Below are 26,405 nucleotides of genomic sequence, written 5' to 3' on the forward strand. Positions count from 1 at the left end.
TCCAGAAGTAGGCAGCAAGTGGAAAACTGACTCAACAAAATGTAACTGTCCTACAATGCATTGGCATAACTCCTGGAGACAGAGTAAGCTTTGGCCTCCGTGCGCCAGTTGTCAGGGGTCGCCTGTGGGGGCGCTGAAGAAGGGGGGTAAAAAAGCCAGGACAGCTGCATCTTTATACTGGAGAAATTAACTCCCGGTGTCCTAGTTAAGGTGTATAGTAACTTAGTGGCTGAGTCACTTTGTATAGACCTGTATTTACCACAACAACATTAACATTAATATTCCAAGTTGGGAAATAACACCTACTGATTATGACATGAATATTACATTTGTAAAGGATGGGATATACAATAATGTTACTGTTTTCATAAACATAAAGTATTCTTCTCTTCTTTAGGTACACACTGTGGAAATTATAGGCCATCTGACCTTGTCAGTTACAACAACATCTTGTCCGTGAGATTTACATCCAACAACAGGGTAGTAGATGCAGGTTTTTCGGCATCCTGGGAATTTGTGGATCCAGTTTCAATTCCAAGTAAGTTGTCTAAGGTCCCTTGGAGCAGTTCATTGCAGTATAATTTCACCTGACTGTCCACTGCCTCATTTGTTCCCCTGTTCCAGTTTTATTCCCTGCTGTGGTTCTCTCTCTACAGCTACAAATACATACTCTAATCTAGAGGTGGGCAATAAGCGACCCCCCAACTGTTGTAGAACTGCACATCCTAAATACCCTGCCACAGTTTTGCTATTTTGCCGTGCTAAAATTGTTGCAGTGCATGCTGGGATTTGTAGTTCAACAGAAGCTGGAGGGCCGCTTATTGCCCACCCCTGCATCACTGCCATAATGAAATCCTGAATGATCTGATCCCTGTAATGTAGCCTTCCTATATGTGGACAAATGACAGATATTGTGTTGTTTGGAACGCCGCCCTAGATACTATTCTGCAGACTCCCATGAGTATGATGAGTATCATGACTAACAGGAACATACAGACACATGCAGCATAAATCCCACTTTCTCCTGATAAAACCAAGGGCCTGATTCAGAAATGGATGGTATTACACAGATGCAAGGAAGCAGCTGTGCAATACCGTCTAAAGCTGGCCACACACTAGACCAACTTACATCCAACCAGCCAACTTGTTGATTGGTTGGAATGAAAATCTGGTAACATATTAGAGTAACTGATGATCAGCAATTTGCTCCTAAATGCCAGAAAACAGGTGAAAATGGTCGTTCAGACAAGTTTGTTAAATGTTTAATTCAAACTATTTGTTCAAACAGTTTTGGTCCATTTTCCAGCATTTGGGAGCAAATTGCTGATTGTATTCCTTACCAGATTTTCATTCCAACCAATCAACTAGTTGGCTGGTTGGACAGATAATCTTTAGATGTGTGGCCAGCTTTACACAAATGCAAATGCAGCAGGAGGTATCTGTAGGAAATAGACACTTCCTTACTGCATCTGCAATCCAAGTGCAGCATCCGTAGACACTGCCTTAATCAACATCAAAACCATCGTGACCATCGGTCGCAATGATTACACCTTTGACGAGGAGGTGTAAGCGACTTACTCAGCCTGACCGGTTCCTGGCAGTTCTGCGAGGCTGGGAAATCTGCATCCACCAACGTAGACAGTGGCCTCGTCCATCCCAGAAAACGGGACGACACACCCCCATTTCTGGGAATGCTGGTCAGCCACGCCCCCTCTCTTCCCCCCAAATAATTTACATGTTGCAGCTTGGGGGATCTACAAGTGAGATTGCAGGGCCCGTTCTGCACATGCGTAGAATGAGACCTGTGTATGTGCAGACCCCAAAATATCGGAGATTAACGCAAACCATCGGGTCCATTAGCAGATCTTTCTGAATGACAAACGATTTATCTTTTGAAAATCCCTGGGGCTGCTGTGACAGATATCTGTAATATAGAAAGACACACAGAAAAATGGGCGCTCCAGAAAAGAAAAACTGAGAACTGCAGATATAATTGCAGCTCACCACTTATGGGATAGGCAAATCCCTCATGTAACTAATTGAAGTAGAAGACAAAACACAGGTGTGGGAGCGCTAACAATATATCATAGAGTGAATCTAATAGAATGTTGTGAATGGATAAATACACATTTAATAATACAAATACACAAATAAAAATCAAAAAGAATTCTGTACATGAACATCGGATAAAAATAAAAAATAAATGCGCATGTTGTCCTAATAGAAAAAGGATATCATAACAAGTAAAAAACAAATACTGAATGATGAATAAAACAATTAGTCCTCGAGATGTATAAAAAAATGCTGTATGCAATGGAGATATTGAAGTAAAAATAATCTAAGTAATAGTCCAGAATCCAAATAGCCAGATATTGTTATAAAAATAAAGCCAAGTGAACGTGCTGGATATCTCCAGTGGCTTACCCGTTCGATGCAGTTTATAATGTGGGTAATCGGTAGCAAAGGATCTGGGTGAAGTCTCTGCTCGTGAGTCTCGGCAAGGAGAGCAGCTGATTGCGGAGTCTCGTAGTGTAGATAAGCGGTGCGGCTCTGTGACACAGAGCGGCTAGTAAGTGTGCCGCTCTTACAGCTAGCGACGTCTCCCATCTATACATACTTTTTTCCTGCTCAAGGTCCCACTGACCACGGCTAAGAAGCTTGCCCCAAGAAGCGGTTACTACATCAACCAGTGGCTTTTCTCTACATATGCCCTGTTTAAATCTTACTGATTCCGGCTCCACATGCCGCGGCTAACTAAGAGGTGACTCCAGATTGTCAATAACAGCTTAGCGAGACGTCGCTAGCTGTAAGAGCGGCACACTTACTAGCCGCTCGGTGTCACAGAGCCGCACCGCTTATCTACACTACGAGACTCCGCAATCAGCTGCTCTCCTTGCCGAGACTCACGAGCAGAGACTTCACCCAGATCCTTTGCTACCGATTACCCACATTATAAACTGCATCGAACGGGTAAGCCACTGGAGATATCCAGCACGTTCACTTGGCTTTATTTTTATAACAATATCTGGCTATTTGGATTCTGGACTATTACTTAGATTATTTTTACTTCAATATCTCCATTGCATACAGCATTTTTTTATACATCTCAAGGACTAATTGTTTTATTCATCATTCAGTATTTGTTTTTTACTTGTTATGATATCCTTTTTCTATTAGGACAACATGCGCATTTATTTTTTATTTTTATCCGATGTTCATGTACAGAATTCTTTTTGATTTTTATTTGTGTATTTGTATTATTAAATGTGTATTTATCCATTCACAACATTCTATTAGATTCACTCTATGATATATTGTTAGATATCTGTAATGTACATGACAGATTTTTGCAAACGACGAACGATATTGCATGACATAATTCTGGGAGTGGATTTTTTTTTATGTTTCTATTCATTTTCATTAAAAAAATCATTCGTCGTTTACAGCGACAGATATTTCTAATAATAATTGACCAACATGTTGGAGAGACAAAAGACCAAAGTTGTCGGCCGCGGGAGTGCGCATTTTTATCGTTCAGGGCCTATCCATTAGCAGATAAATTGAACGACTGAAAGATAAATCGTTCATCGTTCAAATTTATCTGCTAATGGATAGGCCCCTTTACACAAACCAGGAAGTAATAGTAACAAGTTCCGGCGTATCCTTGAGCAGAACACTCTATAGCAAATATGACCAATGCCATTCACCAGTCAGTGTGCTACTGAGGCCGCAGTTGGCATGGCTTTTCCTGGGAAGCAGGCAGAGAATCAAGCAAAGTTGTTAAGATATATTTAAAGCACAGGCAGGTAGGATCGATGTTCAGCCTTTAGTCTGCCAGGCTCACCCCAACCCCTGAATGTCACCTGTTGAAAACTAATTGCTGATATAAGTGATCTGTAACATCTGGAAACTAGATCACAATTAGCATACACCATACTTGCCGACATTCAGCTGCCTCCTGAATGTCAGCTTACAGTGGGGGGCGTGGCCAGACGATAGTGCCATTTTGGGGGCGGAGCAGGGATCGTCACTGCGAGATTGCGCCATTGCGGCCCCGCTCCCTCTTCACAATGGAGGAATAAACGACGTTGTAAAGCAGGGGGTGGGGCAACGATGATGCGATTCAGTGCAAATCGCGTCACCGGGCCCCCCCGCTGCGAAGGTTTCTCTATTTACTCTGGGGGGGGGTTGGGAGGGACGGCGGCCGCTGGGAGGCTTGCCTGCCTTTCCGGAGGGCCGGGATCAAAACCTGATATTCGGGAGGCTCCCGGCCACATCAGGAGGGTAGGCAAGCCTGACATATACATAGTTTATTTCTTTGTTCTCTACTTCACTTTGCTGATCACTTTTTTATTTTAGAATAATAGTATTACCTGTACAAAAGTTATTTCAAATTGCATATGGAAATGGTAAGCTCACTACCAACCATTGTTACAGCCCATTACATACCTGCTAACATTAAGAGGCATATTTACCACAATCTGCATTTAAAATATGGTTGTAGTGTTATATTTTTGCCTAAATTTGCATGGGGAATTTAGGAAATATCACATGAATGTATTATAATTCGCATGCAGGGACAAAGCTTGCAAAATCCCTCCCCGCACTTCTCAGGGTATTTTGTGCAAAATAATGTGCCCCCAGCCCATGAGCAGGCACAGCCTCATTCCTCTCCTAATTAGTAGGATCAGTATCCGGCCATAGAGGTCATTTTGGGCAGCCTTCCCATCAGCTCCTTCTGGATATACCACCTTGGGCTGACCTTTAGCTAGGGTGGTTTAAACTTTCCAAATTTTCTTCTTTTGAGAAATTTTTTAAAACTTCTTCAAGACCAGCCAGGCAACATACAGTAGCTCTGATATGGTTCAAAATTGGGAAGGTAGAGAATCTGGTGTTTCCTCAGGATACTAATTTAATGGATTTCTGTTATATTGAGGAAGAGACAAAAAACTGATAATTTAGGGGCATATTCACTTAGACGCGAAAAGTCGGAGAGGTCTCGCCTGCCGTACTTTTCACCGACTTTGCGTGTTTTGGAGGCGAAAACTTTTAGTGCGCTGCCCCACTTTTTGTTCTATTCAATTCCAAAAGGACGCGAAAATGGGACCCGGCGAAACGCAACCAGGCGAAAAGTACTGTCAGATTAGGGGAAATCAACCTGACACCCCCCAAAAGATGCACTAACATTGGGGATCAATGTAGTTGCCCCCAAATAGTCCTACTGAAGCTATTTGGAGTACTCAATAGCTGCAAATTAGCGTCTTTGCACAAGTGGTGAAGAATAGCATTTAGCAGGGGTTTTTTTTGAGAGAATAACTAGTCCCAGCAAATTTGGGGTACATGAAAATGGGTGCAAGCAGGGTTAAAGATCGCAAAAGTGAAGTTTAAAAAACGTGAAAAACACACCTTCAGCAAGCACCTGCAATCAATAAAACACCTCCCCCATACTTGCAGACCCCCCCCAAAGGCTTATTTCGATAGTTTTTAAGTTTGTACCCCAACTTTGTTTTTTTTTTTGCCCCCTTTTTAAATGTAATTTTTTGGGATGTTCTTCAAAAATGTTAAGAATTCTTTTGACGCAGGTAACCTATGGCAGTGGCAAGCGCAGGATTTCCAGAGGGGGGGTTCCAAATGCTTAATTTTAGAGCGAGTGTGGCCAGTGCATGAAGAGGGCAGAATTAGTACTTTAATAAGCGTCATACAAAGTGTATTGTGTGTAATAATTCCAGCATATACAGGACCAGTGATCACAATAAGCCATTAGATGCAGCAGTAGGGCCATCCTGCCTGAGCAGAATGTACTTATTTTAGATGTGAGCACCATTCCAGAGCATTGGAGCAAGTCCGGGAGCCAGGAAGAGCAGCAGAAGAACCTAGCACTGCCCTGTATATATATGTACATACTGGGCTCTATAGCAGCACATCTCTAACAGTGCATGTTTTCCAGATCTCCTAGTTGGTGCACAGGTGATTTATTACTGGCTGATACATGTTAAAAGATCCACAGGTGGTGCTAATTATTTCATTTGAGATACTGAGCAGAACATGCAGCGATAGTAACATTCTATTATATTACTATTTCTATTGTGGTCATGGTGTGGGCTGGAGGGGGGTTTCCAGGCAGACGGAAACCCCCCCTGCATATGTATGGGGACCTGTTCAAAGGGTGCAGGGTGGTTTCTCCACCTTTGCACCCCAAAACCGCAAATCTGCACTTTTTTCCGCCTGGTGTCATAGGCGAATCTTTTCCGCCTATACCACTGCATTGACTTTCCGCGTAGGCGAAAAGTCTTTGGAATTGAATATGGGGATAAGTTTTCGCCTGGCGAAATGACGTCATTGGTGAACCTTTTTCACCGAAACGGCTTATCGCAGCTAATTGAATATGCCTGCGTCACACTCTCCAGGTTCAGGGTGCGAAAAAAACAGTATCTCCTGAAGTTTCCCTAATTAAAAGATGGAAACACTTTATTTCCTCGCATCTTCCCAGTTTAATGAATCATGGACAAAGTTCAACATTCCTTCTTACCCTTAGGAAAGTGAGAATCTCATGTTGATGCTCACAAGGCTTTTTAAAGTAACAATCATTGCTAATTTTAATACTGCATCATTAAAAAATAAGATGCCATTCTTAAAGCTATTTTTGTGGTAGTGGTACTTTCCCCTAAGACCTATGCTGATTATAGCTTGGATGAGAAAGTGATTCTAACGTTGTAACAGCTGTCTTAAGCTGGCCATACACGCTACAATTATCGGGGCGATCCGCCCAATATCCGCGGATCGCCCCGATAATTGTAGAGTGTGGGGGGGCGACCGAGGATTAAATATTGCTCGGTCGGGCATGCCGGATTGTCAAGCATGCCCGTCCGATGCGATATTTACCGGCAAACTGTCAACCGCATCGGGCAGTGTATGCCCAGCAGCGGCCAACAGACAGATATTTCCTGTGATCCTTCCCATGGAAGGAACAGGGAAATGTCTCCTCCCCCGGGGGCGGAGCACAGATGTCGGGCTAATACACTGTGAGAGAAATCTCACAGTGTATGCCGCAGACATCTGCGGCTGGCAGGCTGCCAGATAAAATGTTTGTCAGACATTTTATCTGGCCGTGTATACCCAGCTTGAAACAATTCATGCTGATGGTAGAACAAAACCAGATTCACTGATAATGTTTTCTCATATACAAAAAACATCAAGGTTCTTGGCTGATGCTGCTTTGGATGCAAGACTAATCTCTGTTAGTATCTCTGCCGCTTCCATAAGAGCTTAGTGAACCCTTTGCTGACCCGGAATCTAAGAGGTTTTTAGAGTTTACGCCATTTTACATTTACTCTTTGGCCCTGAATTAAGAACAAATATTTCTCAGGCCACTGGGGGGGATGTGTCTTCTGTCTTATAAATGTTCCTAAATCTAAATAGCAGCGCCAGCTATCCTGAGGGAAACTTCGGAGGGAACCAGCTACTAGATGGTTCGCTTAGTCTTTCGCCCCTATAGGTTCAACCTTATGGAAAGCAGTGATGTGCGGTGAGGTCAGTGGCTAAGGAGACACACATGGAGATGGGTCATTAGTGCTGAGAGCCTGTCTCACCCCCTATTCACTGTAACTCTCCCCTCACTACACTAAGCTTCAGTGTTTATTGATTCTCCTACCTGCATCTCTGTGTCTTTTCTTGCTCCTGCTGACTGAGCTCCGATCTCTAAACACTGCAGTGCACATGATGCATCCAAGGTGTCCATGGCCAGAAAACTCCCCAGACCTTAATCCCATTGAGAACTTGTGGTCAATCCTCAAGAGGCGGGTGGACAAATATCAGCCACCACATTTTGGATCTATTAGGGAGTGCCATTTGATAGCACCACTCACTGTTACTTTACTTCCAGATACTGCCTTCTGGTCTCTTGAAGGGAGTATTACATGTACAGCCTTCTTATGCTTTCTTGGTGGCTCCATAAGATTTAAATGTTGTTTTGACAGCATTACAAGTTTACAACATTGCCGATTTGAGCCCCTATAGTCTGTTGAACCTAAATTTCGTGAATTGAAAACAGCTTTTCTTTTAGTTCTTTCCACTGCAAGAAAGGTTTGAGAGTTTGGAGCTTTTTTGCAGATCTACCTATATTACTCTTTATAATGAGAGGGCAGTGCTGCAAATGAAGCTTTATTTTCAACAATGCATACTAGGACACTGTAATCCCAAAGTTTTCTCCTGAAAACTCTCTTAAGGTGCCTACACACGGAACATAGCGTTGCATGGGATCGTGCAAAAAGATCAGGCGAATCGATAGACTATCCCCAAGGGAGAGCGCAATGGACGATATCGTGCATACACACTGAACGATATTGCCGTTTGGACGCTCCGTTGCGTCGGACCATTAACAATATTGTTCAGTGTGTAGGGGGCTTTAGAAAGCAAGAAAGCAAGAGTCATGTCGTCTTGGTGCATGTCCTAAAGAGTTATTTGAGCAGAAAAATTGATATCTGTAAAAATGATAGTGTGCACTTGCACTTAGCCCATACTAGATGCATTCAAACATATGAATTTTTGCTTACATCCAGCTCCAACATCCAACGCTAACATCCAACTCTACATTGCCATCAGTTGTGCCAACACACCCGCATTGAACTTTGCCTATGGGAGAACCCCACTTACATCATAGTCAGAAGTGTGGATACAATTGAAATTCATATAACTCTGTATCACCCACACTTGCATACGCTCATTTACGGAGCATGCGCAGTGCAGATTCACTCTCCAGAAATGGATGCACACTCTGTATCAGCCCCATAATCCATACTTCTCAATGTACATCTCTGATCTGCCCGACTCTTCCCATCAGACAGTATTTATTTAACATTTATAGTGTCAGCGTACACAGGGCTTGATTCAACAAGGATTGCTATTCTGCTAATATGCACACCACGCAATTGCTAATATCAGCAGTGATATGCAAATGTTTGCAATGGCATTGCGAACACAGCCTAACATAAGGACTCCCACTTCCCCTTACACACATCAGTATACTTGGGCCACATAGCAAAACAATCAGTAACATCGAGTAACATTGGACCCGTACACACAGATAAGGCAGGTCAGACCTCACTCAGGAATTTCAGTTTTGCAGTTCTTAAATTACCCTAAATTTGACAGTAAAAGGAGCAGGCATGTTTTTTTGTTTTGTTTTTTAAACGTTGTAGAAATGCTTTTTATGGGTTGATATCCCTGACCTGTGATTTTGTAAACTGCTGGGACGGTGGCCAGAGCCGGCCATAGGCATAGACAAACTAAGAAAATGCCTAGGGGCATCCAAGCCCGCCTATGGCCGGTGAAGGTTTGGTGCAGGCACGGCCGGGGCACCTGCTGCCGACTGGGCAGAGACTCTGGCAGCTGCTACTTCCGCTGCGCATCATCCACGATTGGAGCTCAGCTGACAGCTCCGATCGGGCCTAACAGCATGAGATGAGAAAAGCGCGTCTGCCGCCTGTGGCTTGTTGTAACTTGAGTTGGACAGAACTGCCGGCTGCTCTCAAGTAAAGTAAGTTTGGACCTGGGAGAGGGCCAGTATGCTGTGGTGCTCTCTGCTGGGAGAGGGGTGCTCTGCTAGGATTGGGGTGGTGGTTGAGGGTGGGTGCTGATACCGTGCTGTGTTGGGATAGGGGGGTGCTGAGCTGGGTGAGGGCCCCTTCCGTGAGGCCACACCCCTTTTCAGGATCCCACGGGGGGGTGGGGCACAACCCAAAATCTTACCTAGGGCACTAATTTGGCTAGGGCCGGCTCTGACGGTGGCGCACATTACACTTTTTGAACTGTAGAAATATTTAGTAAAACTTATTTGGTACCTAACACAATTTTAGGTTTTTATTATTCAATTTTAATAATAAATAAATGTGGGCAAATTAACTACATATGTACAGTACTGTACATTGAGAATGCAATGTACTGTATACTTTTACAGTACGTGACATATGGCATTCTGCTGACCCCTAGTGGTCGAAAGAATAAACGTTTTAGGATTTTTTTGTTGTTGTTTGTTGTTGTTTTTATTTTACCATGTTACAATTAAAGCTGTAAATTGACCTGAACAAATAATAATGCAGCTAATAGATTCACTTGGATATAGTGAGTCACAAATTGCTATCATTAGTTCTTAACGTAACTGTATTGATAAGATACAAGATAACCTTCCGTGCTAACTTTAGTGTATATAAATGTAACTTAGCGTAAACACCATAAATGTGGATAAATAATTCCCTGTATGACCAGGACTTTGTCCAATGAACAACATCCTTCTTTACTCACTGTACATGAGCTGTGTACACAAGGAAAGTGCTCTACAATAGTTTAGGTGTGAAACAAATTATTTTATTTTAGATGACACAGTAACAGTATATATGATACAATTGTGTATTGGAACTAATCAGTTCCTATAACACACAGTGGGCCTGATTCAGAGCTGTACACATGACCACAGCAGCTGAGCCTTTGGACTCTGTTGCTATGAACAAATATGCTAATGCTGCAGGAGGCATCTGAGGACAAAAAATGCCTTGTGGCAGCATTGCAGATCCGTGTAGCGTCCGAAGGCACAGCATCAGATCACAATTGTAACAAACGGGTGCGATGGTTGCCACATTGGCCATCTGTGTAAGCCTAAGGCTACTCATATTGGCCGCCTGATCTGAGCTGCCGAGGTGACACGGCCACGCTTTCAGGGACGCTGCCTAACGCCGCCCCGTCCTCGTCACCAAATGGCCGAAGCCTGTCAATCCGGCTTAGGGAACACTGTGTGTGATGACATTGGATTCGTTCTGCACATCGAGTTTGCGCTATAATCTGAATCAAGCCCAATGACCTATTTAATAAGACACAAGAAAATACATTAAACTAGGCTGTTGGCTCTAAAAAGTCAATTATAGAATATATACACTTATAAATGTGAATCAATTAATAGAAAACAGAAAATAATAAGAATAAAATGAGTCACTCACTTATTTGGACTCTTGCAGCATGTTTCAACCACCTGCTTTTATTGTATACCCGTCTTTTAATCCATTTTGAGAGCTTCTGTTTATCTCCTTGTCTGTGGTCCTTAGATACTGTGGCACCAGCCATTTCTGCTCTGACCCTGAATTGATAAGATACTCTCTCTCTCTCTCTCTCTCGTTCTCTCTCTCTCTCTCTCCTTTGACAGTAGGTGTGTGTTAACACCTTGCACTTTGATAATTGATAATAATAGTAGTTTCCTGCTGCAGACGTCTATAAGGATTATAAGGAATGTTCTAATGAATGTTTAACAGTTTAATTAAATGTTTTCCAGGCATTGCATCTTGTGGAGGTCTATTCAGTACTGATAAAGGAGCGTTTATGTCACCAAATTGGGCAAATTCATCTTACCCATTAAGTCATGTTTGTACTTGGAAAATTACTGTTAATCCTGGGAAAAAAATCCACATTGTCTTCACCAACTTTATACTTCAGACTGCAAACTTTTTAGGAACCTGCCAAGATTATGTGGAGGTTTTTGATGGTCACAATGCTGGCGCAGTTAGGTTGGGTGAGTAAGATTAGTACTATAGTACTATAATGAACATACATAAATGTACAGTATTGCTGTCACATATCCCAGCATGCATAAATAAAGATGACACTACCTATTACTTTAGTGGCATTAGATGGCAATCTTTGCTACTCCACTTTTACTAGATGTTTCTCCTTACTACTTACAGAAGTATATGGCCCTCACTCAATACTACTTCAAAGTTACTAAATGGCTCTATATATTGCTTTAGTGATTGGCACTCAAAAATGTACTAATGGTCAGCCATTGATTTTGGTTGCCATATTATGATTACATAACATGGCTTGTCATGCTATTAAATTATATTTTGCAAGTATTAAAATAGTAAATGAATAAACTTGTTCATAAGTTTATTGAAGGATAGAAAAAGCTTCAGTATTTTACAAGACTCATCATAATAGCACATTATTAAAGAAGAAATCTTCAGTTTGCCACATTGTTCAGGCACAGCCCCAAAAACACTGCACATAAACTTTACATTGCCTTGCACATGGTGCAAATACACTCCACTGCCAGACATTTAGGCCAAATACCTCAAATGCCAGTCGTAGGGCCTGGTTCAGAGATGGACGGATTTACAAATTTGCAAATCCATCCACCTCACATGCAAATGCAGAAGGAAGCGTCAGACACCTCCTTGCTGCATTTGCGATCCCAGCACTGCAACCAACGTCACCATCAGTGATGGTCGCAATGGTTGCTCCTTTGGTCAGGCTGCTGAAGCCTCACGCATTCTGAGTCTAGTCTGCGTACGCCGACGCAGACCTTGGCCTCGTCCCTCCGGGAAAATAGAGACAACACGCCTCAGTTTCTTGGAACAGCGCCCAGGCACGCCTCCACTCTACCCCCAATCTCCGCAGCATATCAGTTATGCTGCTTCTTGGGGGGGTCTGCGAGCGAGAATGCAGGACCCACTCTTCACATGCGCAGAACGGGTCCTGCGCAGGCGCAGACCCTTCAACATCGGAGATGTGCATTCATCCAGGGATGAACGTACATCTCTGAATCAGGCCCAGAGTCCCTTCAATGGCCACCATTTAACTCAGTATCTATCTTTGCTTGCCATATGACTGAGAGGCCAGCCATTTGCAGCCTTCTTCTAACCAACTGTCACCAGCCTTATTGCACAGTGACTGCTGCATTGACAACCATACTGCATAGAAATCAGTCCCTTGTCCCTTTGCCAGTCCCATAATCCAGTCACTTTCCTGGCCAGCATATGCGATCAGTACAAATGCGAAGCATGGCAGAAAGTAGCGCACTATGTTAGTGCATCCCGCCCAAGGTCACACATCACATAGTTGTAAGCTGAGATTCCACAAATGCTGCCATTCTGCGATTGACTCTATATTAAATAGTGATGAATTTACACACAGCAATAGAGTAGTAGGGGTATATTTACTAAAGTGAGAGTTTTTAGAAAGTGGAGATGTTGTCCATAGTAACCAATTAGATTTTACTTAACATTTATCTAGCACCTTCTAGAAGATAATAGCTAGAATCTGATTGGTTGCTATGGGCAACATCTCCACTTCTAAATTTACCCCATAATGTTCAAATTTTAGGAGAAGTCAAGGAGAAATCTTTATGTAGTGAATTTACAGTTTTAAAGAATTGTGTAAGGATCAGGCAGCTATGAGAGCAGCCCAAGGATGTCTGGTGATATAAAATCTGATATATAACAAGGTACAGGTGAAGGTGAAAATAGTCTTTGCACAGTAAGTTATATGGTGGACTCCAGTTTGAACTACTATACACAGTCCACAGTACTTCTATAGACAAGAGAATGTCGGTGCAACACGGATTTTGTAATTAAGTGGCCTCACATTACAATTAATTAATTAGCGGACCACAACAAAAACATAACTTTTTCGCAAACTGACTATTCTGCCTGATGCCTGATGATTCTGATTTAGAGGAATATAATGAAGAAAATCCATCTAAAAGACAGAGAATCAAGATTTTTTTATTTTTAAATTGAGTATTATTTATTGAAAATGTTGAAATTTCATGCAAACAAAAATAATAGAGTACAGTACAGTAGTCACATAAAGACCACATTGACAGTACAGTCAACGGCTATGAAAAAATAAATCTTATATCAATATATATGTAACAAAGATAAGCCGCCAGCTCAAAATCAATACTGATAGATGAACACGCACCCAAAGGCACTATTCGGGTCCACGCAGGTCATAGGTAAAACATAGCAAGAATAGTCAGAATACAAAATATCTCAAAACTAAATAACCATCTTAAAATTATCACATAACAGGATATAGTAAGAAAAATATACAAATAAAAATTATATTCACCAGAATAACGAATCTAAACATAATTAAAATACTATCCCCCCAATAACCTAAAGCAAACCTCCCCATAACTCCCCACCCTGTGTAACCAAACTCTAACCTAGGTATACCTTGATCTCCAACCCCTGGCCTACCACTAACTACTGTAATTACCTATAACCCTAATCTTCCAGACCCAAATAAAGCATAATATCATAATTTAAATAACAAGGGCAATTAACATAAATTACCCTAAGATAGGCTAGACTAGCCCCAGCTCTCCCGCAGCATTTGAAAATGGAGTAAATTCAATAAAAAAAATATTAATATGTAAGAGGCTCGCATATAACTATATAACAAAGGATGAAAATTTAATATAGTATAAAAGCATGCTGGAATTGAAGTGATAGTACTATCCTATCTTAGTTGAGGACAAACAGGAGAACATCCAGCATGCTTAAACAGCAAACCTCAAAATCTGGGCATACTTTGTAAGAGTTAAGCATGAATGTTCGGAGGTACAAGAGCAATGTCGGAACACCCAGGATTGAGATAGCAATTAAACTCAAGTTTACTCACATCCATTGGAAAGGAAAATTCCAGGATGAAGTCGGACACAGAAGCTGTGAGAGCTGCAGATTCAAGAGTTGGCTGTAAAACTTGGTCAACCTCCTCACAGCACTTCCCAGGAGCACAACATGAAAAAAGGATATCCATCTGCATTTCATCAAACATTTTAAGAAGCCTTTGAGTAGAGGCATTGACAACCTGGAGGACTTGTTGGGGAGAGAGATCCATATTTAGGAAGAAATGACCCACAACAGGAATTCCAGCACAGCAAGGAAACCAAATTGTCAGCTAGGGAAAAGCCCAGGGGCAATATGGTGGTGGCTAGCACACCATTAGAGCTCACCACTATAACTACAGCGGAGACAGGCAATTGAGAAGCAGCAGGGAGCAACTGTGTTGAAACCAGCAGGAAGGCCAAATGGAGTAATAACAGGGGCACAGTCCTGGTCAAGTTACTCACTGCCGAGAGATGCAGACAGAAGATTTCAAGATGGCTATGGATGCCTTCAGCACTCTGAAGCAAGCAGGTGGAGAACGAGTGCGCAGCCAGGAGGGACCAGACCTGAGCACCAATAAATGTGACTGCACATCAGGGAGAGACCCAAAAGCCAACAGGTAGGTCAACCGAGCCACCGGAACAGGATGGAGGCATCAGCTGGTCACAGTGCAGGAAGACAACCGCTGGAGCAAGGAGCACCACACCACATGACCCGGCCACAGGAATTGCCAAAGAACAGGTAAGCTGGCACTAAGTCAGGAGCCCACCGCAGTATATCAGGGAATGCAGGAAAGAGTACCCCACCACTGTACCCAGGGTGAACTGAATATTGCCACGAAAACAGGATTTTTAGCAGGATGAAAGTGGGAGAACTGTGAAACACGTCCTTCACTCTGCTACTCCAGGCCATGCCTCTCATGGGAATCAAAGGATTGATGGCTCATTTATCAACAAGTTTTATAATACGCAACGAGTTTTAAAACTCCTGTTGGTGTAGCAAGTTTGAGAGATGACAGAACAGCATTGATAGAAATGCAAATATCATCCAGTTTTTTATTTAGCTGGGCCTCCATAGCAGAGTATAAAAGCAAAACACACACATATTACAATATTAAACAGTTACAGCAGTGGCCAATACAGACACCAGAGAATAGTTTATCCGATAGACAATGTATACTGGAGAAGTGTACAGATATATATTGCAATGTATAGTGGTAGGTATGAAGGAAAACCTGATGGTGTGGTGATGTGCACAGAGACCACTAGATTGCGAGATGCAACAGTATGTATAACTTGAAATGCATGCAAATGTACATAGAGGAATTAACTAGGACAGATTCAGGGTATATACTGTAATACACAAACAAGTAGGAAAAATAAGTAACACAGACAAAAGGTCAAAACATCTGTTTTTGAATGCAAGAGTTCAGTATACCATGAATAGTATTAATATAGGACATTAGGAGACAGTCCAGTTTCAGCAGGAAGAGTTGGCACAGGCCCGAGCTGAATCGCAGATTTGGGTAACAGCAGAGAAGCTAGACAGGTGGAGTCCATATGTTCACAAAGTTTTATATGTTTAATACGTGTGTATCTATCAAAGGATCCTTATTTTATGAAAAGTCTGCTATATGAGAGTGTCAACGCATTTAAAAAGAATTTGATATATCCCTATTGTTCCATTGTCCGTCAACAGATGTAAGAGAAAATAGGATTGTCATAGGCGTTTGGGATGACACTTTATACCTTCCTTTCCGCTCTGGTAGTGTTCTTCTTAGACATGTCGTTTTTGCTTAGAACATTTTGCATTATTGTCTTTTCCAGTTGTGGGGCTGGTTAGTCAGGTAACTGAAGCTTCCTTGCTGGGAGATATAAAGATGGAGGAGACCGAGCTCCTACCAGAATTTCTATACCCCCTTGAGCCAGTGTGACCCAATGGACCACGAGAAAGGAAGTGAATACAAACACTTTATTTTAGACTCTGTGATTTCTAGATAGGTAGCACCAGAGCTGTAACTAGACATTTTTGTGCTCTGGGCGAGAGAGAACACTGACACCGTCCTCTCCATCTTGGTGGGCGGGGGAGTGATCTGTGTCAGGGCCGCAACTAGGGGGGGCTAGAGGTGCACGTGCACCGGGAGGGAATTGCGGGGGGGTGAAAATGCAGACTCTGCCATCTGAAAATGGCCGCCGCCGAAGAGGAGACTAATGCTAGAGGTCCTTACTGGACCTCTAGCGTCTGTCTCTTCCTTGGCGGCGGCCATTTTTGGATGGCCGTTTTCAGCAGATTCCATGCGGACTAGCCGTCCGCGTGGACTCTGCTGAAAACGGCCATCAACAAATGGCCGCCGCCAAGGAAGAGACAGATGCTAGAGGTCCTACTGGACCTCTAGTGTCTGTTAGCAGAGCGCAATGCACACAGCATTCCCGGAAGTGCCGGGAACGCTGGCGCTGCAGGGAGAGGATGCCGAGAGCTGCATCTTCTCCCTTCAAACCCCCCTGGCAACGAGCATAAACCCCCCTGGAAACGAGCATGGAACCCCATGGCAACGAGCATGGAACCAGGGACGTCTGAGTAATGCACTACCTTATGCAGGAGCAAGGACAAAATCCAGGTACGGGAAGGGAGGGGGGCGCAAAATTGCTGCCTTGCACCGGGTGACAGATATCCTAGTTTCGGCCCTGTCTGTGTGACGCTGTAAACCCCTTCCCTGATCTTTATACATCCTGCATGCACAGCCCCGTAACATAACATCAATCATAATCAAGTTCATTTAAGGAATAAAGCAATTCATCTAAGGCCAGTCTGCTCTGAACAGGGGCGCTTGTCATACGGTGCTATTTATAACTCTGTTATAATACTATTACTGTAACGTGTACTAGTCTTTAGACTGTAAGATCTCACGAGCAGGGCCCTCTTCCCCCATGTGCTTTGGCTATGCTCACTTATACCATCATTTCCTTCCCACTGCCTACATTGGCACCAATCCCTAAGGTTCTGCCACCCTACTGTATATTTGGGTATTATGACTGCTTATGCAATGTTTATAAACATGTCCATTTCCTGCAGTGTTCTGTACTGTAAGTCACTCTTTCTTATTTTGTTCATGCCGTTTCTGTTTTGTACTTTGTAAGGCGCTGCGGACCCCTTGTGGCGCCATATAAATAAAGGATGATAAAAATAATAATAGTCCTCATACCTGTAGTTCTATTAAACACATCTGAAATTATATTCAGGAGATTTATATGCCAGTTTCTTATCCTTTGCAGGTCAGTTCTGTGGTGTCAGCGTTCCAGAGACATTAAACACAACAGGAAACGTCGTTGTTATTAAATTTATCAGCAATCATGACCGAAATGCCAAAGGCTTCTATGGATATTGGACAACTAATCTAACCGATATTCCTACTTTACCTTTAAGGAATCCCAAACCATGGGATAATGTTATAGTAGGTGAGTTAAGAAGCCAGATAATTTTACTTACAGCAGTAAGCACAAGTATCTTTTATTGTGATGTACTTGTGCCACGAAATGGTGTTTGTATGCAAAATAATTGTTTTTTTGTTTGTTTTTCATATATAAATTACTATGGTTTATTGTAATAAAATACACAGTGGTGTGGTACTTTAACCTTTTCTTCAAGTTGCTATTAATAATTAGAGATAAATATACTACCATGCAAACATTTGTCACATGACATATGATGTAGTGAATAGAGCGTCACTCTTGTCACTATGCATTGACATTACAACCCATCTGCCCTCCTCCTTCCCCTGACAGCATATACCTGAAGGGTGGACTCTGACTCCCAGGTCAGGTAAGTGCTTAGGCAATGCTAACATTGCAGTGCTATAGCTTTCTAGGCAAATGTGACTTGTGCCCAAATTACTGTTGCACACAGCAAAACAGAGTCACAGGGGAAGAGCCTGAAACAATCCCTCCTTACATGTGCCATGACCAGAGGGTCCCCTAACCCCTTGATAACCAGGTGGAATTCACACTGTACATGCTCAGGGAACAAGTGCATGCATATGCGGCCATTCAGCTGTATGTATTTCCAAATATCAGATCTTACTAGTCTACCAAAGCAATGCAACTGAGATGAGAAGAGCTGTTCTAACATAGAGATAGTTCAGAGAAGATGTCACCGATCAATTGCCGCCCGCCGCGCACACTGGTTAGGAGGAGTATATATTGTTTGTGCTATAGGGCAGGTGTAAGTACATACTGATAAGGATGACTTATCACAGAAGAGTCACATATGCTGTCTATGAATAGGAATATGCATATAGGAATATGTCTTAAATGCCCCCGCAATGTGCTATTTATTAGTCCCCATTATCAGTGCACACTTGCATCTGCCTATACTAGGTACAAATGATACTTCTGGAAACATGCATATTTACGCTTGCGTCCTACTATGCACAGCCCGCAGTTGTGATGCTAATTACTTTGCCTATGTGAGCGCCCCATTACTGCCTAGTTGTAAGTGGAGATGTGATTGAAATATGTACGACTGCATCACCCGTTCTTGCGTATGCTCGGTTCTGTGTGCTCGGTTCTGTATGCTTGGTTCTGTATGCACGGTTCAGTGTGCTCGGTTCTGTGTGCTCGGTTCTGTATGCTCGGTTCTGTGTGCTCGGTTCTGTATGCTTGGTTCTGTGTGCTCGGTTCTGTGTGCTCGGTTCTGTGTGCTCGGTTCTGTATGCTCGGTTCTGTGTGCTCGGTTCTATATGCTTGGTTCTGTATGCTCGGTTCTGTGTACTCGGTTCTGTATGCTCGGTTCTGTGTGCTCGGTTCTGTGTGCTCGGTTCTGGAGCATGTACAGTTTGAAAACACGCAAGATATGCTCCGCAAAAATGCCTACATTTAACCCAGCAGCAGCCTATTAATCAGGTAATGAGGATAGAAAGAACTAACATATGCAGTGATAGAACTGTAGATGCTTACTGTAAGTATTTAAAAAAAAATTGTACTGGTTCATAGTTTTAATTATTATTATTATTATTATTATTATTATTATTATTATTAATAATAATAATAATAATAATAATAATAATAATAATAATAACACTTTTGGGAACCTCTGGTTTATTTAATGTGTCTCCTCTGCAGCACTTAAAATGTCATTGTAATCTGGATCTAATATAGCTGCTGCTGCTAAACCTAATTTGATGGGCTTTAACAGTGCTGATGCACAGGAAAGACCTGCACCTGCAATTACTATCTTGCACTGCCCTCTGCTGGTAAACAGCCTTGTGACATTACAAAATCAGGGAGATGTACATAACATGTGAGAAAGAGACTCGAAAGGGGAGATGTATCAAACCTTGGAGAGAGATAAAGTGGAGAAATGTATATGCCGCGTCACCTATAGCGGCATGTCACAGTGGGGACAGAGCGGGACAGATTGGGCAGCAGGAAGTCAGAATTCAGAGGAGGACTAGGCATAAGCCCATGGCTCCTCTGCTTGGCTGCTGTCCGTGAAGGGGGCGGAGAAACCTGGGAGAAGGCAGGGAGACAGCTGTCTTCACTGCTCTTCTCCCCTAACAAGCATCTTTTTGCCATCCTGAGATGGCGAATGGATTATTTAAAGCGAAATGAAAAGCAGAGCTTTCTGTGTTACTATAAATTGCACTCATCATACAAAAGTATGGTGATGCGATTTATCCACGGAGCGGGGGTGCTGCTGGAGAACTAATTAACTTCTCCACGGAAACCCGCTCAGTAAATAGCAGTAAGCAGAGAAAAGCCCTGTATACCGCAACATAGGGCTTTTCTCTACTCTATGGGGCATATCCAATTGGGCGCGAGGTTTAGAGAGCTTAAAACCTCGCACCCCTTGCACCCAATTTAGAAGTACCGCGGCTATGCGCGCTCCCGTTACCCGCGGTATTCAATTCCAAAAATACTGGTCGCGGGGTTTTCAGCTGTTAAAACCTTGCACCGCGTATTTTTTTAAAAAACATCACTTACTTGGTCGGGGCACTCCAGATGTCTCCACGGCTCCCAGTGGCCTCCCCTCTCTCTTCTTACTGGAGAGGGGGCTGCAGGGAGTCCCAGGGGCTGGCGGGAGGGGAAAGGGCTGCTGGGAGATGTAGTTCTCCCAGTGCTCATTACAGGGGGCCACACTAACACTGCGGGGGCACACTGACAGAGGGACACACACATACTCATACACACTTACATACACCACACACACTGACATACTCACAGCTGCTGCAGAAGAGCCGCTTCCCGATGCAGGATGAAGATAGCGCAGCAGGAGTTAAGTAATTAAGGACTAATTAAGCTAATTGGATACTTCCAATTGCTTAATTAGTCCTCGGGGGGGGTGACACAGGGGTGTCAGAGCAAGTCCCTGTGATTTCTCCTAAAATCATCGATTTTAGTAAAAATCACACTTGCTCAGGAGGTGCGAGAATGAAAAACCCCCAGCGCATGTTTTAAAAGAAACATGCACCTAATAGAATAGCAAAAAAATGCAACTGCAGGAAATACCTCGCAGGCGCTGATTTTTTGCTATTCTCGCACACTATTGAATATGCCCCTATGAATAGACCCCTTACTCTCTTATGCAACACTAGGAGCTATTTTGGAGAAAGCAGCAACATTGTACAGTGACAAGTCTGTAAAAAGTTTTAATATTGTGTAATATAATATTGCTATTCATTGATATATTGTATTTGTAGATTGGCCTGCAAACTGTGATCCACAATCCAAACCATCAGAAGTTCCTTTACAACCCCTTTCCTCTCAGTGGCATGTCTCTATACAGGTAAATATTGGCTAGTTTTCTGGTGATATAGCAATGTACTGCTAGCTGGTATTGGAACAATTGGGCATTACTACTATTTCTATACAAATTATTGAGCATTACAACTTCTGATGGCACACTGTATTACTGGCATTTATATATCTGATGTCATATTACCGTACATCTGATGGCATATTATAAAATTTTTCTTATGACATATTATTGGACATTACTACATATCGTGACATATTACTGGACATTAATGCATCTGGAGAAATATTGAGCTTCACTACAGCTGATATAAGAAAACCCAAGGTGCTAATACCTATAGGATACCAGGAATCCGCATCTAAATAATAATAGTAATGATAATTGTGAACCGTCGCTTGAAAAATATTATGTATATATATATATATATATATATATATGTATATATATATATACTTGGAGTAAATCCACCTAATTAACAGCCAGCCCACCACAGCTGGGGAAACTGGATAATCCCCAAAACATATAAATGCAAATAAAAAAGTATATAGGGCGCTACTCAAATGAAATGTGTAATTTAATATATTAACACATATTCAAGACACATGATAGGCAAAGAAAGAATACTTAACTAAAACTAAAAAATAAATAAATAAAATTAAAAAGAAAAGAAAAGAAAAAAATGTTAAATATGAAAAATAAAAAAGCATATATCAATAGTGAAAAAATACACAGTAAAATCAGCATCCACCACTGCTATAGTATAGTGCTACATAAAACAATTTGCTTCAACTCCTAAAACACCAAGCAATGCTGCCTAGCAACACACCCTCAAAAGTGGAGTCTAATTTAAAATGTTTGTAGCGTTAGATCATCGAGTTATAACTCCATTTAGAAGGATTGATTGGTATCCTTTGGAAAAACACAATGTTGTCCAAAAAAGATTGAATATGTGTTAATATATTAAATTACACATTTCATTTGAGTAGCGCCCTATATACTTTTTTATTTGCATTTACTACAGCTGGAATATTATTAGAAATTACTACTGCTGATGACAGGGACGGCTCTTGGGGCATTCGACCAGTGCAGTTGAACAGGGGTACCACCCCATAGAGGGTGCATCCCTCAAAACCATCCTGATTTCAGTGGCGGTCGGGAGGTTGGGGACCCCCAACGCCGCAGCTCTGCTTTGCTAAGCAGAGCGCGGCGGTGCCGGACTCCGGAGAAGCTTAATGGTTGCTGCGGTATGCAGTCGGGAAGCCAGCGGACCTAATCCCGACAGCCGGCTTCCCGATTCCTGACTGCTTAATCACGCCTGTCAATTTTACCGACGCTGGGAGACCGACGCCCGGCATCCCGATCGAAGCCGCGGGGGGGAGGGTTAGGTTAGGGGCTCCCGGGGGGGGACTTGGGGTTAGGCACTCCCCTGGGAGGTTAGGGTTAGGCTAGGGGGAGGGAGGGTTAGGGTTAGGCACCCCCGGGGGGAGGTTAGGGTTAGGCACCCCCCCCCCGGGACTTAGGTTTAGGCAGCGGGGAAGGGGGGGTTAGGTTTAGGCACTTAGAGGGGGGATTAGGGTTAGACACTGGGGGGAAGGTTAGTGTTAGGCACCCCTAAGGGAGGGTTAGGGTTAGGGGGTAGAATTAGGTTAGACAATACTTACCTTGGACAATCGGGATTTCCTCCTCTGCCAGCATGCCGCTGTCGGGATTCCAACTGTCGGGCATGGGTCTGGTGGTAAATCATGCCGATTCCGATGCCGCACGTCAGTGCAGGGAGAGGGCTGGGGGCAGCCCAGTACTGACGGAGTGCTGGGCTCACCCCCAGCCTAATGTTAAAAGGAAGGCGTGCCATACGGGCACGCCCCCAAATAAAATCTTTCAGGGGTGTGGCCTATGGTAATTAGGTCATGCCCCCCTTTTCGGCTATCACTACCCATATCTATTTCCCTGCCCCCTTTGTGAGGCCCTAGCGATAACTCGTTAGCCAACACTCACCACTTTTCTGCGGCAGAGTCCTAGAGCCTTCGTTCCCAAATTGCCAACTGATCTACGATCCGGAACTTCTTCACCGTTTTAGTATCAGGTTCAAACCAGCCTGAAGCTGTAAGAGAATGGAGTATTCAATAATGATCCTCCTACGCTTGGCGACACAATAACCGCTAGGGATGAACGCGACCTTCACCGGATGGGTGAATGGTCATCATTGGCACGGGGCCTCAGCTACCCAGTTTTCACCTATACAGTGTTCACACACTCAGGTGTAGTTTGGATCTCTCATCGTTGTGAGAGATCCCCTAACCGGTGTTCAAGGGAAGAACAGACAGAAGAAGAGAAAGTATAGAATGTTTGGATCTCTCACCGTTGTGAGAGATCCCCTATCAGACGCTCCACTGAAAGATGGACAGACACTGAGAGATACTCACACTAGACCCCTTGTCACCTTGACGAGTCGTCCGCCGCCCATGAGAATCAAACAAAACAATCCCCCTACCTTCACGAACAAACACGCAAACAATGCTGTACCAACTGGGTTACCTGTTTGTATGTCTGGAAGCTCGAACTTCTCTTCCAGAAACTTTCCCCGTAAACTCTCTACTATAACGAGAAGATTCAGGGCAAACAACAAATAAACGTCACCTTGCACATTATATTAACTAAGCTTGAGAACAATACACCTCTAGCGGAAACACTCTCATTTCAGCTGTCCATCCCTTTCTCTTCCCGGCCGGCCGGCCCTGTCTGTACCCTCCTATGAACACACCGCTGCCTTGATCTACTAGGCTGAATCTTCAGAGTTCCCCCTACAGGGGTTCAGTACCGGAGCCGCACAGCCCCTTGCACTGACTCCCGAGAGAGCTTACTCAATAGCCTATGCCCAGTACTCAACCTCACCCAGCTGGGGTTAAAGCGGGTGATCCGGGTCTATTACTCGGATTACTTTATTCCTTGAACCACCTACCAGCACTCTGTACCCAGTGACACAGACCTCCAGCGCCAGTCACTCTGCAGCACAGGTCCGCCGAACTGTAATTGATCACTTCGGTTCTTGCCAGGACGCCTTGCACTTTAGACCCACCTTCCTTCGGCCGATCCCTAGGGATCTAGGCCTAACGCCCTGATCACTCTGACGCTGGGCCACCTCTGGTGAATCTGGTGGTCTTTTAGTGAACCGGGCCTAATGCCCCAGACCACCTTATATGCAGGGCCGCCTCTGAGGGTCGTGCAGTGAACTGGGCCTAATGCCCAGGCCACTTTATATGCGAGGCTGCCTGAGGGTCGTGCAGTGACCTGGGCCTAATGCCCAGATCACTTTATACGCAGGGCTACCTGAAGGTAGTGCAGTGACCTGGGCCTAATGCCCAGATCACTTTATAGGCGGGGCTACCTGAGGGTGGTGCAGTGACCTGGGCCTAATGCCCAAATCACTTTATATGCGGGGCTACCCTAGGGTTGTGCAATGAAGCACAACTCCTCAAACCGGGCCTAATGCCCCCTGCTATCCCCGGGGCCTTGTGCCCCTCCTACGTGACCACAGGCCTAGTGCCTGATTATTCCCACGGGCCTTAAGCCCGACAACAAATAGTTTACTGGATTTTAAAGGTAAGTAAAGGTGGCCCACGGCCGCCTACCCTGTCCGTTGGGAGAGCCTGCAGTGGGGAACTTCGATAAGCTCTTTAACTTCCCTCCACTGCAGAGCTCTCCGGTCCTCAGCTTCGGCTCCGCTGACCGCCGCCCGCCGCCGTCTTCCGGCTCCAGCAGCAGCGCTTCCGTCTTCAGGAGTTGAGCACGACGTCTTCCGGCGTTTTCCGGCGCCTCTGGAACTCTTCTTCTCCGCGGACGATCTTCTTGGCTTGCTCTCCGCCGATGGACTGACTCGCCCCGCTCAGCGGCGCCTAATATATGGAGCCGCGAGGGGGCGGAGCCATGACGCGGCGAGCCACAATTGGCTCGCCGTGCCAGATTCGGATTGGCTGTCCGCCCGCGAGCCATTACTGGCTCGCCGGCGGCGCCAAATTCAAAATCCGTGCTGGTGGTTGGACGAGCTTGAATCTTTTCAGATGCAAGCTCGTCCAGCCCCGTCTCCCGCCGCCGCACCGCGCTGCCCGAACCGCCAACACCTGTTGGTCCAGCGGTCCCTGGATTTCGGGCCAGACCAGTCCCTACACTGCCGACCCCGCTCACATTTCCACCCCCTGTGTCCTTTGTAGTCCCTACAAAGGAGGTCTGAGACCAGACAAAGTCGGGATCAGCATATCGAGGCCCAGGCACGCCACGATTGAATAGTTGAGAACGTCTAGGTAAGGGTGTTACATCCGCCACCTCTGGAACATCGTCGACTTCATTCACAGTAAGAATTTCTGCGGGTGTCCACCAATCTTCTTCAAGGTTGCCCATTCCGGCCGGAGTGGACAACGTGATCTCCTCATTACGCGAGTCATTCTGAACGACGTCAGGTATAAGGTCCCTTTCTGCTGAAGTTGGGAAAAGGCAGGGACGTAACAGGTCCTGATGAAGAGTCCGCAATCGCCCCAGACCATCAGTGGATTCCACCTGATAAACCGGCCCTTCCGCTGACAAACGACATCTGATCACATAAGGTAAAACTTCCCAACGCTCAGATAATTTACCCCCTGGACGAGTCATACGGACCAGGACCCGTTGCCCTACAGAAAATGGCTCAACCCCTCGCTCCCCAGCCGTGGTACGTCTATGATCGGCTATCATCTTTCCCGTCAAATCATGAGCAATTTTCAGACGCCGCCGATGTTCCTCCACCCAACCTGTAGGAAGCGATCCCTCCCTACCATCGGACTCGGTTAGTACTAAATGCTGAACTTCCCGGCCCGGCCGACCGAACAACAAAAAGAAAGGAGAAAACCCGGTGGTACTATGAACCCTATTATTGTAGGCCCAAACCAATTCTTGCACATGTTCAGGCCACCTCCGTTTTTTTGTTTCCTCCAGGGTTCGGAGCATCTGTAGTAAGGTCCGGTTGAACCTCTCACAGGCCCCATTACCCTGAGGGTGGTATGGAGTTGTACGAGACTTTTGTAGCCCGTACAGCTGGCACAGACGTTCCATTAGCCGCCCTTGAAAACAGGCTCCCTGATCTGAATGTATCCTTTCGGGACACCCATATTGCCGTATAAAGTTTTCCACAATCGCTTTTGTAGCCGACTCAGCCGTCTGGTCACGGGTTGGCACTACCACAGTAAACTT

At 44.3% G+C, this 26,405-nt stretch overlaps 1 protein-coding gene across 1 annotated transcript in view; it reads left to right on the forward strand.

Moving 5' to 3' along the window:
- LOC148535176 (ovochymase-2-like) overlaps positions 1–26,405 on the forward strand; it is a 163,496-nt gene that overhangs the window by 107,156 nt on the left and 29,935 nt on the right. The window contains exons 18-21 of the mRNA XM_088464456.1: positions 398–538; positions 11,318–11,554; positions 17,708–17,890; positions 21,130–21,215. Coding sequence (XP_088320582.1) covers positions 398–538; positions 11,318–11,554; positions 17,708–17,890; positions 21,130–21,215 — 647 coding nt within the window. The remainder of the gene's footprint in view (positions 1–397; positions 539–11,317; positions 11,555–17,707; positions 17,891–21,129; positions 21,216–26,405) is intronic.

Source organism: Taudactylus pleione, unplaced genomic scaffold (genome assembly GCF_031769625.1).
Source record: "Taudactylus pleione unplaced genomic scaffold, aTauple2 ptg000055l, whole genome shotgun sequence".
NCBI lineage: Eukaryota > Metazoa > Chordata > Amphibia > Anura > Myobatrachidae > Taudactylus > Taudactylus pleione.